This window comes from Hypanus sabinus, chromosome 17 (genome assembly GCF_030144855.1).
Source record: "Hypanus sabinus isolate sHypSab1 chromosome 17, sHypSab1.hap1, whole genome shotgun sequence".
In the NCBI taxonomy this organism is placed as follows: Eukaryota; Metazoa; Chordata; class Chondrichthyes; order Myliobatiformes; family Dasyatidae; genus Hypanus; species Hypanus sabinus.
The window spans coordinates 52,947,704-52,962,735 of record NC_082722.1 but is presented as its reverse complement, the minus strand read 5'-3'; the positions used below and the strand labels follow the sequence as shown (position 1 = coordinate 52,962,735).

The following is a 15,032-nucleotide window of genomic DNA, read 5'->3' as shown; positions in this document are numbered from 1 at the left end:
AAGTGCTGAATCCTTTTTTAGGTGTCGATATTTCTTGAAATCTCCATATCTCTAACTCACAAAGTGGTGGATTTAAATAGTACTCCTGAGATGTGAACACACACTCAAAGTTCAAAGATCAAAGAATATATATGTCACCATATAAATCCCTGAGATTTGTTTTCTTGTAGGCATACACAGTAGGTATAAGAAATACAATAGAATCGATGAAAGATCAACCACACCCGACAGGATGGTTAACCGATGTGCAAAAGACAACAAATTGTACAATTATGAAAGAGAAAAACAATAACAGCAATCAATAGATAGATAGATAGATGAATGAATGAATGAATGAATGAATAAATAAATGAATAAATGAATGAATGAATGAATGAATGAATGAATGAATGAATGAATGAATGAATGAATGAATGAATGAATGAATGAATGAATGAATGAATAAATGAATAAATAAATAAATGAATAAATAAATAAATAAATAAGCAAGCAAGCAAGCAATAAATATCAAGAATATGAGATGAAGAGTCCTTGTAAGTGAGTCAGTGATGGGGCAAGTAAAGTTGACTGAAGAGTTCAAGAGTTCCTTTGGTTCAAGAGTCTGATGGTTGAGGGGTAATAAATGTTCCTGAACCAGGTGGTGTGGGTCCTGACACTCCTGTACCTTCTTCCTGATGGCAGCAGTGAGAAGAGAGCATAGTCTGAGTGGCAGGGGTTCTTGCTGATCAATACTGCTTCCCTGCAACAATGCTCCATTTAGATTTGCTCAACAGTGGGCACTCAATGGCCTCTTTATTAAATACACCTGTACACTGCTCATTAATGCAAATATTTAATCAGCCAATCATGTGGCAGCATAAAGGCATGCACACATGATCAAGAGATTGTTGTTGTTCAACCCAAACATCAGAATGGGGAAGAAATATGATCTAAGTGACTTTGACCATAGAATGATTTATGGATGCCAGATCTGGTGGTTTGAGAATCTCAGAAACTACTGATCTCCTGAGGTTTTCACACACAGCTCTCCAGAATTTACAGAGAATTGTGCGAAAAACCAAAAACATCAAGTGAATGTAGACAAAAAATACCTTGTTAAGAAGAGAGGTTAGAGGAGAATGGTCAAACTGGTTCAAGCTGACAGGAAGGTGACAGTAACTTAAATATCCACACGTTGTAACTTAATGTGCAGAAGAGCATCTCTGAAAGGACAAGATGTCAATCCTTGAGGTAGATGTGCTAAGGCAACAGAGGACCATGAAGGTACAGCAGGTATCTAATGACGTAGCCACTGAGTGTATAACTGCAGCTAACAGTGCAGAAATAAATCAGCACAGTGGAATAAGCTGTGTTTTTCAGGTAAGATGGTAAAACATATACACCTGCTCTCTCAGGTAAAGGTATTTCCTGATTTATACAAGGATTATGCTCTGGGGAGATGCTGTGTTATGTAAACTTTTACAATTCAGAAAACCTTCTTGGCTTTCCGTATTCTTTGTTTTTCAAAGTAACTATGTCACAGGAAAATACTGCATTAGCTTCATTGTAAAAACTCTGACTGGATTACAGAAGTAAAGAATTATGGTCATGTAAACATAGACACTTAAAAATATGGAGAGATTGCAGAGGCATTAGCAATGATCTTTCAAAAATCGATTGATGTACCGGATAACTGGAAAATTGCAAATGTTACTCTGCTATTTAAGAAGCGTGGGAGGCAGCAGAAAGGAAAATATATACCTGTTAGCCTGACATCAGTGGTTGGGAAGTTGTTGGAATCAATTGTTAGGGATAAGATTACGGAATACCTGGAGGCACATGACAAGACAGGCCAAAGCCAGCATTGTTTCCTGAAGGGAAAATCCTGCTTGACTAACCTACTGCAGGGTTATTTCATCCTCATAACCACAGGTGTAATCTATAACTGACATCATATCGTACCTTTACCTTTGCTGCTTCACATTCTAATGACAGGTTTCTGTATGAACTGCAGATATTAAGTCTGTTCCATGCATGAATAAGGCTTTTTGTCTAGGTTATTCCTCACATAATAACATTTGATGAAAGTGGATAAAAATTATACAACTTTGGAAGAACCTTCAAGCCTTCTTGTTAAGATTGCCACTTCACTGAATAATTGGCCTTTAAACACACCTTTAGATTGTTGAGTCTTCTGTGTGGTAGAATTGGAGAGGTTTGAATTTATATCCACCAATGGCATTCCAAGGAGTTATATCCTTCATTGTTTTGAAGTGTTCTAATCTGAAATTAAAGTGCTTGAAGACATTTTTAAAAGAGCCTTGTATCATTCATTTTAAACATTTTTTCAGGAGAGTAGCTTCCTCGATACATTTATTGAAAATTCTCCTTGCATCTTTGGAAAATTCTCTGCCTCCACTTGTTGCCCCCCCTGCAAGACAAACGTTAATCGTGTTCTTGAAATATTCAAACTCGTCCTGCCTGGCTTTGAATATATTGATATGGAAACAATTCATCACCCCCTTTATGTCTTTCAAATCTTGCCATAAAAGTCTTATTCCTACCTTGACCAGAGAGTGAGGGGCTGGGTGAGTATAAAGAATAGGACATTGTTAATAAACAACTCAGAAGTTATTTTAGATTTGGAATTGCCAGTAGGCTTATTTACACTGAATGGAGTAACACTGCAATCTCTGTCCTCAGCAATGACAATAAAGCTCTAACTCTAACTCCGACTCCATTGAGACACCAAATCAGTAGAAGGAGCATGAAGCCACACATTTTAATTCCACTTTACCTGGGACCAAGAGGTCAAATGGGTACAAGGAGCTGGACAAAGGCAGTTGGGTGAGTGATCAAAGCCCATTGCTGGAAGTGAGTATGATTCACAATGTGCTAGGAGATGTGTAAGTTGTTGCATTCTATTCCTGGTTGCTTGACACACTCTCAGAGCTAATAAACTGGAGATAGTGCTTCATGCACTATGATACATCAGAAAGAAGGACACACTGTTCCAGGAGGCAAATGATTTATCCTTAGATAAATAACTTCAAATGCGATCAGGGTGTTACTGCAAATGAAGCAGACAATGGAACGTAGAAGATAGCTCTGGAGGAGTCAGCCAACCTTCTTCTAACAGATAAGGGTTCTGTTTGGATATGGGTAGGGACCGCGTGGGGGGGGGGCGTAGATGTGCAAACAATGCATAGCACCCTAGTATGGTGGTGTGGGGGTGGGGGGAATAAGAGAAACATTGTAGTCATCAAACATAAAAGGACAACAGACACCGTTTCTGCAGCAAAGACAGAAGCTTTATTGCCTCGCAAACACGAAGAAATCTGCAGATGCTGGAAATTCAAGCAACACACACAAAACGCTGGTGGAACGCAGCAGGCCAGGCAGCATCTATAGGAAGAAGTACTGTCGACGTTTCGGGCCAAGACCCTTCGTCAGTCTTTATTGCCTGTCCTGTGCCAGGATTGAGGAGAGTTGCTGTGTGCTGCATAAAAGCTTGCAGTGATGGCACAATGATCCAGTTGTTGTGGTCCATGTAGGCACTTACCAGATAGGTAGGAGGTTTTTCTGAGGAATTGTGAGCAGCTAATTACAAAATAAAAAAGGAGTGACAAGGGATAGAACCTCTAGGCTAAATCCAGTGCCAAATACAGATTGGCAGCAGGTAAATAAGATAATGTTTGAATGTAATTAGAGGAGGGAAAGGACTCCAGTAATATGATGTTCAGTAAATCAAAATAACTGAGAGAACAATAGCTCAGGATAGTGACGGAATGAATTAAAAAAATCAAACTTTATCAGGAAGGGGCAGAAAATATCAAAATTATGTGGCAGAGATTGAATTTCAGAGTAAGATTTGTAAAAAATCTAACTGAATATGTATAACATTTATAATGACACAAATAGATTAAAATGAATATTTATTAATCATTACTACAGAGACATGTTTGCAGGGTAACCAGGAATAGGAAATTATAACACCAGGTGTTCCAAAATAGTCAAAAGGGAAAAGAGGGTAGATTGGTATTTTTAATTAGGGTAGTGGTGAAGAGACATATGCATTTAAAAAAAACTGCTGGAAAAATTCAGGGGGCTGGCGTCAAGCATCATTTGTGGAGGCAAAGGGATAGTGGACATTTAGAGTCAAGACCCTGCAGCAGTTCCTTCAAATGTTTGTTCTTTGCTCTAGTTTTCACATCTACAGTTTCTTGTGGTATGCATTTATTGGATTATGATGTAAATTAATTTGGATGCTAGAAGAAGGAAAAGAAACAGAGTGTTCCATAGGCACCCAAAATGCTGTCTCCAATAGAATAAACAATAAATGAGGAAATACCAAAGGCATGTAAGAATATTGACTGGACTAATGAAACTGGCAAGGGTGTCATTAAAAGAAGAATTTGTGGAGCGTGTCACAATTGTTTGTGAAAGCAATGTTATAGGCTATTTTAGATTTGGTCACATGTAAAGGCATAGGATTAAAAAGAGATATTTAAATTAAGGATTGTTTGGGGATCAACATCGTTGAATTTCATACAAAGAGGACAGTAAATACCCCAGGCCCACAATTTAATGCAATCAAACCAAGTCAACGTAAGTTCATGAAAGAAAAATAATGTTTGACAAACTTGCTCAGGTTTTTTTTTAGGATAATAAGAAATAGTCAATAAACCGGCAACTTGTAAATGTAGTGTATTTGGATTTGCAGAAGATATTTCACAAAATGTCATATAAAAGCCATATGCGAAGTTAAGGGTTTATGGTATTGGGGGGGTGGTGTTAGCATGCTATCACATGGAGAATTGGAATAAGCAGTTGTTTTTCAGACTGGAAGGATGTAACCTGTGGAATGACTCAAAGAGCATTTCTTAGCATTTAGTTATATACCGTTACTTAAGGAGCTGGAGAAGGGGCAGATCAGAGTTGCTCAAATCGAGAATCGATAGGAGAACATGAGGGAAAATATACAATTGCGCGCTTCACTTAAATGAGTCAAAAGGCAGACAATATTATCTAAATAAAGAGGTGTTGCAGATGAATTATAAGATCATAAGACCGTAATACTTGGAGCAAAACTAGGCCATTAGGCCCATTGAGTCTGTTCTGCAATTCAATCAAGGCTAATTTATTTTCCCTCTCAACTCCTTTCTCCTGCCATATAGGTTTAAGGTGTTCATATGTATAAAGCACAAAATTTTAGCAAACAGACACAACAATTCATAAAGAAAGCAACAAATATTAACCTTTATTGCTTGAAGGAATAAAGTTTAAAAATAGAACAGGGTGTTCATGAGGACACACTTGACCCAGTTGGTGCAACTTTGGTCCCCTTAACATTGGAAACAATTCAGAAGGCTACTGTCATTGGAGAATGGTGTCCTATTAAATCCTACTTTGTTAAAAAATACAGTAGCTATACATTCCAAAGAGAATAATCAGGCATAAAGATATAAGATCATCAGGGGCATTGACATGATAGATGCTGAGATGTTTCCATTAGTTGGAGAGTCTCAAATGAGGGGACACAGTTAATGATTAGGAAGCATTAAAACTGAAGTTCAAGGGCACAAAAGGTGTGAATTTCTGAAATTCTCCAGCTCAAAGGATTGTAAGGGCTAGATTAATGTAGGTAAAAAAGAGATAAATAAATATACTGTGCTTTTTTGAATGTTTGGAGTCTTGAAAGACACATGGAACTAGCACAGAAGAGGAACTGAGTCCTGGGAAAATCAGCCATGGCAATAGTGGGCCAGCTAGTCTCCTCCTGTTTCTGTTTTCTTTCATCTTTATATTCTTGTACCTTATCATTTAACTCTGGTGTTATATTAGAACTACTTTTATGATTCTTTCCATTACATATTGTAACATTCTGCTACTATCAGTAAAGGTCTAGCTCCAACACAGTACGTATTGAACAGATTTATGACATACCAACTGATTTCTCCCTTTATACTTCATTATACCCGAAGGATTTAATTTTCTTTGTTGTACTTCACTTCAAAAGTAATCTGTGTAAGTGCCATAGTTAGTTTTGATCAATTATATTAAATTGAATATTATGTCAAGTGAATGAAGTCTGTTCAAGGCAGCCATCAAGCTAATGGATAGTGATTTAACTGATACAGCCACAGCCACACCTGTTCAATTGCCACTCATTACATAATATTTCTAAAAACAAATTGGAGACTCTTACAGTGTTAATATTTGATTCAGCTGAAACAGACTGAAAGCTAGTCTTGTATATGATTACTAATGATTCTTAATAAATAAAACAATGTATATTCCTCTGCCCCAACATTAAAAGCTTAATGATATTCAGAATTACCTGTAAATGTGAATATTCTCATTGCGTTGACCAAAGCAATGCATGGAAATCCTTTGCAGGGTACTGGTATATTTGTATATGATAATAATGTTTATCATCTTCATGTGCGCCAGTTGAACATTAATTACTACATATTACTAAACTAAACGGATTTTTTTAAACACAATTTGCTATAAAGTTCTTTGTCGGTGTTTCTCAAAAAACCTCCGTAAAGTAGCTTAGCAAGTCCTCTAAGCCTAAATATCAACAGCTTTTGGAAGCTGTGAAGGTTTCTGAACTGGGCGGTATTGCCGTTGCCTAGCAACCGGAAACTCGGGTCCTGCTGTCGGGATGGCTGTTGATAAAGTTGCGTTATTGAAACCGGAAGTCATGCCGGCCAGCAAGATGGCTGCGCTTGGGATTGACGTGGAAGATGAGAGTATTCTTGCTTCTATTTTCAGGGACTCTTTCCCGGAGAATTGGAGAGAGAACCCCGATTTCACGTTGTACCTGTCCGAGCTCAGCTCGTACGGAGTGGACAAGCTGAACCGCGAACCCGAGCGGCTGGCGGAGGAGCGGGCCCAGATCCTTCAGCAGACTCAAGAATTGGCCTTTTGCAATTATAAAACCTTCATCAAAACGGCAGAATGCACCAAGGAGATCTACCGGGACTTCGGACTGGTGGAAAAACACGTCTCCTCTGTCCTGGACAAGCTACCTGCGCTGAGCGAGAAATGCAAGCAGTTCATCAAAGAGACAGAGGAAACCGGCGCCAGCAGAAGGATGAACAGTCTGACCCTTAATCGCCACACTGAGATCCTCGAAATCCTGGAGATACCGCAACTCATGGATACCTGCGTTAGGAACTGCTACTACGAGGAGGCTCTTGAGTTGGCCTCCTACGTGAAGAGATTGGAGAAAAAATACTCTTCTATACCCGTCATACAGGTACTACCTGTGGGGTTTTAGAATTCCGTAATGAGACTTGAAATAGATGCAATTGAGTAGTTCAGACAAAGTGAAAGTAAGCTTATTTGGAAAAAGTGTGTGTGTGTAACACAACCTAACAACTATTTGGAAAGTAGCTTTTTAAAGAATCACAAAACCACACAGCGCTTAAAGAAATCCATTAACCTACTGCGTCTTTCCCGACTGTCAACTTTTTATTTACCCCACTTCTACACGAATCCTCTTTTATTCTCTGCATATTCCCAACAGCTCCCCCAGATTCTATGCTCACCCACTAACATAGTGGCAGTTCACAATAATCAATTAACCTACCATCCCACACATCTCTGGGATGTGGGAGGAAACCAAAGCACCTGGAGGTAATTTCTCACAGGATCCGGGATCCAGTGTGCCACTGTAGTGCCCAACTAAATCTTGGGAAGTTTGAGGGGTTTTTTTTAACAACTCTTGAGTATTTGAGTCTTTTCTGCTCATCTTGATTATTGTTTCAAATAAGCTAATATAAATAAGCTTTTTTGAAAAAAATGGACTGTTAAAAAATTTTTAAATGACATTTGTTTCACAGGGAATAGTGAATGAAGTCCGTTCCTCCGCACAGTTGATGTTAAACCAGCTCATCCAGCAGCTACGCACCAATATCCAGCTGCCAGCTTGCCTCCGGGTCATAGGCTATTTGAGGAGAATGGATGTTTTCACTGAAGCAGAATTAAGAATAAAGTTTCTTCAAGCACGAGATGCCTGGTTGAAATCTATGCTCGGTTCCATATCAGATAATGATCCTTATTTCCACATAACTAAGACAATTGAAGCTTGCCGAGTTCATCTGTTTGACATCATCACTCAGTATCGTGCCATTTTCTCAGATGAAGATCCGTTGCTAATTTCCAGCAATCAGACTGTGAATGAAAGTGCCATTTTCCATGGCTGGGTAGTGCAAAAGGTTTCTGAGTTCCTAGGAGCCCTGGAATTGGACCTTCAGAAAGGAGTCGGTAGCCGCTTAGATTCATTGCTAGGCCAATGTATGTATTTTGGACTTTCTTTCAGTCGAGTTGGAGCAGATTTTCGTGGGCAGTTTGCCCCTATGTTTCAGAAAGTTGCTATGAATACTTTTGAGAAAGCAGTTCAAGAGGCTGTGGAGAAGTTTCAAGAAGACATGAATTTGTATACCTTAATTTCTCCCCCATCAATGTTGGGGAGTACCATCCCTATGACTCTGCCAACTGAGCAACCTGGAACTCTGCAGCCTCCAATGGTACTTCTAGATTTCCCTCCACTGGCATGTTTTCTAAATAACAATTTGGCGGCTTTTAATGACCTTCGACTCTGCTGTCCACTGGCACTTGCACAGGAAGTAGCAATGTGCTTGGAAGATGCTCTTGTGAAGGTATTTCCATTGCTACTGCAAGAAAGTTAGACAAATGCTAAGACAAAAATATCTTTAGATAAGGTGCTGATGAATAAGCTTAGGGACAAAAATGTTCTGTTGCAATTTAGTTTAATTAAAATCATAGTTTACTCTTCTCATTGGCCATCTCTTTTTTCTCTCAAATTTGAATGTAAACTTGTTTTTCCTTGTGTATAAAATTATCAAATCCTATTGTGCATCATTGTTCTGGGGCAAAAATCAAAAATACCATTATCAAATATCCAAATCAAAGACAGTGACATTACTGGGATGATTCAAAATTTGGTTCAGAGAGATAGCTAATAAGAAGAGGACAGACTATATGAGGAAAATTCTGGAATTGACGAAAGAGAATGTGATTGGGGATGTATGAGCAAGATTTAGTTCAGGATATTTTGGAATATAAACAGCAAAGTCGTAGGCAATGACAAAACTTTCCAGAAAATTTGGTGGTAAATCGACTGCCTAAATCGTTATTTTTGCCTAATGATGGAACCTGAGCAGGAGCAAATTTGTTTTCTTTTTAAAATAAGTAAAATAATGTTTCCACTGAGCTTTTGGAACTTATCTGCGAAGTTTCATTATTATTCCAAATTTCTTCCCTGGATATCTCTAATGTAGAATCTACATTCAAATTCACCACTTGACATGGCCACATAGAAGTATCTGATTTTTAATAACATTCAAACCCTTTTCACTGCAGCACTCATTTGGTAGGAGTTCTGTACACTTAGGAGAACTTTCAATTCTCTCCTAGAGCTTTCAGGTATGACTTTCTTTTAGGATCAGCTAAACAGTTTGCTTCCTTTCATTATCTTTTGATATATCCTCAGGAGATGCCTAATAAACTGGCCATTGAGGGTATACTTGTGGTCAATTCAACATGTTATGCATTCAGAGATGTTCTTCTGCACTCACTGTGATAGTGTACAGTTCTTTGAGTTACTGTCACTTTCCTCTCAGCTTGAACCAATCTGGACATTTTCCTCTGACATCTCTTATTAACAAGGTGTTTTTACCCACAAAGCTGCCACTCATTGGATTTTTTTTTTGCTTTTCACACCTTTCTCTGTAAACTTTAGTTGACTGGCATATGTGAAAATCCCAGGAGATCAGCAATTTCTGAGATACGAAATCATCCTGTCTGGCACCAACAATCATTTCACAAAGTTACTCAGATAACATTTTTTCCCCATTCTGATGTTTGGTCTGAATAACAACTGAACCTCCTGACCATAGCTGCATGCTTTAATGCACTAAATTGCTGCCACATGATTGGCTAATTAGATATTTGCATTAACAAGCAGATGTACTTAATAAAGTGGTCACTGAGCATATTGTGTTTCATACTTACTTAAATTTTTACCTGATCCAATTCTCGACTCTTACCTATTTTATCATTTCTAACACTGCCATTAAATTTTCACTGACAATCTATTCTGTAAGAATTATTCTGTCTGTGATCCAACCAGTTCCCCTCTATCTCCACCCTCCTCCATCTGGCAGCTCCTCTCACTTCTCCAAACTTAGGGGCTGCCATGGGCACTTGCATGGGCCCCAGCTATTCCTGCCTTTCTGTTGGCTATGTAGAACGATCCGTATTGCAAGCTTACCCCAGTAATACTCCCCAATTCTTCCTCCACTACATTGATGACTAAATGGTACTGCTTCATGCACCCATGCTGAGTTCATCATTTTCATCAACTTTGCCTCCAGCTTCCACCCTGCTCTTAAAATCACTTGGTCCATTTCTATCATCTTTATCCCCTTTCTCAATCTCTCTGTCTCCATTGCTGGAGATAAACTGTTGACCAACATCTTTTATAAAGTTACTGACTGGCACAGTTATCTTGACTCTCCTCTTCCCACCTTGTCTCCTGTAAAAATGCTAATCCCTTTTATCACTTCCTCTGTCTCCATTGCATCTGTTCCCAGGATGTGCCCTTCCTTTCCAGGCAACACTTCACCTGCAGAACTACGAATCTGCTGGGTCACTTTTTGTGTCCAGTGCTCTCGAAACAACCTCATCTACATTGGTGAGACCCATCGTAAATTGGGGGACTGCTTCATTGAGCACCTCCACTCTCTCTGCCAAAAGCAGAATTTCCCTGAGGCCAAACATTTTAATTCCCATTCCCATTCCTCTTCTGACATATCACCCCATGGCCTCTTCTCATGCCAAAATGAGGCCACCCTCAGGGTGGAGGAGCAACACGTTGTATTCTGTCTGGGTAGTGTCCAACCTGATGGCATGAATATCGATATCTCCTTCCAGTAAATAAAACATTTCCTCCCTTCTTCTGTTGCCCACTCTAGCCTCTTGCCTCTTCTCACCTGCCTGTCACTTCCATTGAGATCCCCTCCTCTTTGCCAGTCAGATTCTTTCTTCTCTAGCCCTTTACCATTCCACCCACCTGGCTTCACCTGTCACCTTCTAGCAGTCCTCCTTCCCATCCCCACAACTTTTCATTCTGGCATCTTCCTCCTTCCTTTCCAGTCCTGATGAAGGGTCTCAGCCCAAGACGTTGACTGTTTATTCATTTCCACAGTCGCTGCCTGACCTGCTGAGTTCCTCCAGCATCTTGTGCTGCTTTGGTAGAATAATCCCATGTGGTTTATTTGGTTTGGAATATGGGAGTTACTGGAAATGCCAGCATTTTGTTACCAAAAATGATTCCAAAATGTCCTTCAGGGTAGTAACTGTAGGATGACTTGATCCTTGGGAATGAGTTCCTTCAGGTCAGCATATTGTACTGTAATAGTGACCTTTAAAACACTTTGGTGTAGTGGGGAGAAGGAAATGCATAGATATGCTGTGTGATATACCCTGTTCGTAATAACAGTGATCGATCTATCCGGAGGAAACAATTGCCTTATCATGTTAAGTGTGAATAGCTAGCCAAAAAAAAAAAGTCTTCTAATTCTTTATTTTTGTATAGGTTACAAAGCTAATTCTTGCTTTTCACCGAGCTGAGGAAACTGCTTTCAGTGTGAAAGAGCAGGAACTGTTTGTCCAGTTCTGTGTTACATTCACCGAAGATCTGGTTCCCTACTTGAATCGATGTTTACAAGTACTTTTTCCACCAGCACAACTAGCACAGATACTTGGTATGTAGTAGTCCAATCACTTGAGTTTGATGTTCTCCTGAGGGGTTGTCTGTTGGTGGGTGTTCAGGTGGCTGTAGAGGCCAAACCAGGATCCACATATGCTGATGCAGTGTTGACAAGCGTAAAGACATTTGGGTCTTTTGGTTTTTCATTCTCTCCTTTTGCTGCTGCTGCTTGTTCTGTGCAGCACAGCAGAGATCACTCTCATAAATGTATAATATTTCCATTTATGTTCATTGTCAATAATATCAGTCTACTTGAATCACAATCTTACCACATTGATAAATGTGTATCTTTCATGTTACGTAACTTAATTTCCTTTTGTTTTTGGACAGGTGTTCCTCCCACTCAGATTCATAAATATGGCTCCATTGGCTCCATTAATAAAGGTGTTATACTAGAACTGCTTGATTTTATCCTCCCCAAGAAAGAAATTATAATTCCGCCCAAGAACAGTCTGGATGATGAACTGGAACATATCCTGTCAGTAGAAACCACTTTGCACAGACCCGGACTGGAAACAAAAACTGAGACGTTGAGTGAACAATATTCTCCAGTTTCTTCTGCTGTGCTGAGTGCTGGAACAGAAGAGGTTAAGCCAGCCATGCCTGACGTAGATAGCCAAAGAGCAGAAGGGACTTCACAGGCGTAGGCCTGTTCTTAAGTTAAAAACTGAGACTGTATTCATCTGTGATTGGGATCTGGGAACACTGGACTGGGAGTATTTGGTTATTAAATGTTTAAAAAAAGGGAAAATAAAAGATCTCGGTAGTCAAGGCGAGTGAAGATCCAGTATTTTTCCAACAGATTTATTAATGTAAACTTCTAATAATGTTTAACATTTGATTAATTTTAAGTTATAAAATCAGACACTTGTACATAAAAGTCTTAAATCATCTATTGTGAATTTCAGCATCACATGTAAACAATTGTATAAAATAAAAACTGAAAAACCAATGATTGAATATCTGTTTAAAACTAAGTTGGTCCGTAATATGTGGAAAAATTAATTGGCTACTAAGTTACTGTAGTGTGTTTGTAAGTGGCAGATTCAAGTAGAGTTGATGGGAATGTGGGGAGAATGAAATGGGATTTGATTATTGCAGACCTGTTGGACTGAAAGGCCTGTTTTCTGTGTGCTGTATCACCCCATGACTGGACTTCATCTTGGAATGCAAATGGGCAGTCTCCAATGATCAGCTAAACAGTTTCCATTTTTTGATATATATTTGCACACGCTTGTGCAAGTTGTGGAGCTGAAAGCCATCTGGTCTCTGTAGAAGGCATTTTAGCAGAAATTTCATGTACTTGTTTTAATTTATTTGGGGCCATTTTTTTTTTTGAAGTCCTATTCTCAAAATGTTCATCAGCTCTAATACTAATGATAGAATAACCAAAAAGCATTCTTCCACAGCACTACTAGTTCTCATTACTTGTGTTTCAGTTTTACTCTAGAAATGTGAAATCACTTGTTTGGGGAAGATAATGAATGTACAAAAAGGATTAATGAATTGATGTTAAATCTGATCTAGGTGAGCAACCAGTGTGGTGTTGCATCTTCTTAACAATTCATTTTGGGGACTAATGGTTTATAGAACTTGCATGGAATTGTTCTGAATACATTCAGGTGGTGGAAATGCTGAAAATAAAACGTACTAATGGCTATGAGCTATTTATTATGGGCAATTGTGGTGTTATATACTGCAATGTTGACATGGGAAACTTAAAATTATTTAAAATTCCCAAAGCATTTTTTCACTTTAAATATAAGACAGGAGGTGTTTTAAAATTATATATAGGACTTAAATTCTTAGTCATGCTAGTTTCAATTGGTTAAACTAATACTAAACTTCTGGTACAGAATACAGAATAGGTTTGTTTGTCAATGGAGAAATTTTATCCAATTCTCTTGATGAAAGTATTGCTGAATCTTTTCTTGTAGATGATTTTAATAAGGATTGTATAATCTGCAGTTCAAAAGGTTTCAGGTGTCTCGGGCTGTTTTTACACTCATTGTATTCAGTCACCTTCAGTAGTTTAAAAAATGCAGCCGACAGAAACCCATTGAGTTAAAAAAGAGCATTGTAAGCCTGGGTCATTGAGTGATGGTGACCAGCTGAAATGCTTCCCCTCCTGCAATATGAATCCATCTGCAGGAGCTGTTAATGTGCTGAGAACCACTAAACTTCCTGCAGAGCAACGGGAGGCTGCAGTCTTCTGAAAATGAGTAGGAATTGATGAGCAGCTAAAGATTCTCCTGGAGTTATCCGAGAGGGGTTCAGTGGGCTTTGGCTAAATCAGAGACTTTGGCATAACTGGGAGAATGGGGGCGATTAGAAAGTTACCCTAAAGAGGGTAACAACAGCGAAGAGTGCCCAACTTTGATGTTGGAAAATGCAAACATTTACAGCTGGACAGTGGGGGAGTGAAGAGAAAGGTGATGAAAAGGGGCTTAAGAGACAAGGACGGGGTGACTGAAGAGAGGTGATAAAGACAGAGTGGAATGTGAACAGAATCTGTGTATATGCATTATGGCTCCTGTGCAACCTGACGTCCATTCATCTTGGACCAGGACCCTGCTTTTGTATCCCATATAAAAATAATTTTTGTATAAACATATTCCATTCTTCATCCTATATCCCATGAAATGCCTGAGCAGATGGAGTCACTACTGATTGCCCTCTCCCAGATCAGTTTCGTGGTGGTGGGGAAGAAAATCAACACTGAAAAAACCAGTAAAGCCTAAAGCTGTGATCAACATCATTGTGAATACTGGGGTCTAGAACACCAAGAGTCAAGCATGTAATAGGTTTATGGCTAGAAGCATTTCTTGCACCCTTTAAACTCAGTGTTGACTTGAAAATTGATTACTTAGTAAGGTTTTTTTAAAAAGAAAAGTGTAATTTTAAAGAAAAATTAGTATTGAAGTAGTGCAGCCATGCAACAACCTTTTGAAAATCTCTAAGCCGTATACAACTTATATGTTATCAAAATAATACTCAAGATCAACATAATTTGACCTTTCAAAACACTTGATCTTTCAATTTTCATTCTGTGGACACTGAAAACAAATCAGCACCTTTCTTGCTATAACTGTTGAACAGACCAGGCTAAGGATTCCTGGTGTAATTTAACATCTTGTGTGTACAAGATCAAGGTTACTACATTTAAGTACAAAATACAATGAATGTAGTTAAATATTTGTATTATCACAATATAAATAAGTAAAAAGTGGTTCAGGCTCAGAGACCC

General features: G+C 38.7%; 1 protein-coding gene across 2 annotated transcripts; it reads left to right on the top strand.

Moving 5' to 3' along the window:
- The first annotated feature begins 6,679 nt into the window (after positions 1-6,679).
- cog8 (component of oligomeric golgi complex 8) lies at positions 6,680-14,844 on the top strand. Of its 2 annotated transcripts, XM_059993086.1 has the most exons (4): positions 6,680-7,246; positions 7,833-8,651; positions 11,612-11,780; positions 12,116-14,844. In XM_059993086.1, the coding sequence occupies exons 1-4, from the start codon at positions 6,689-6,691 to the stop codon at positions 12,430-12,432; spliced, it is 1,863 nt and encodes a 620-aa protein (XP_059849069.1). In that variant the 5' UTR covers positions 6,680-6,688; the 3' UTR covers positions 12,433-14,844. The 2 variants fall into 2 exon arrangements, with proteins under 2 accessions (XP_059849069.1, XP_059849068.1); XM_059993085.1 differs by lacking the exon at positions 11,612-11,780 and having other exon boundaries at positions 6,683-7,246; positions 12,116-12,326.
- The last annotated feature ends 188 nt before the right edge of the window (positions 14,845-15,032 follow it).

Coding starts and splice junctions, on each gene's coding strand:
- cog8 (XM_059993086.1), top strand. CDS start 6,689: ATGCCGGCCAGCAAGATGGCTGCGCTTGGGATTGACGTGGAAGATGAG. Junction 8,652..11,611: donor TGGAAGATGCTCTTGTGAAG/GTATTTCCATTG, acceptor ATTTTTGTATAG/GTTACAAAGCTAATTCTTGC. Junction 11,781..12,115: donor ACAACTAGCACAGATACTTG/GTATGTAGTAGT, acceptor GTTTTTGGACAG/GTGTTCCTCCCACTCAGATT.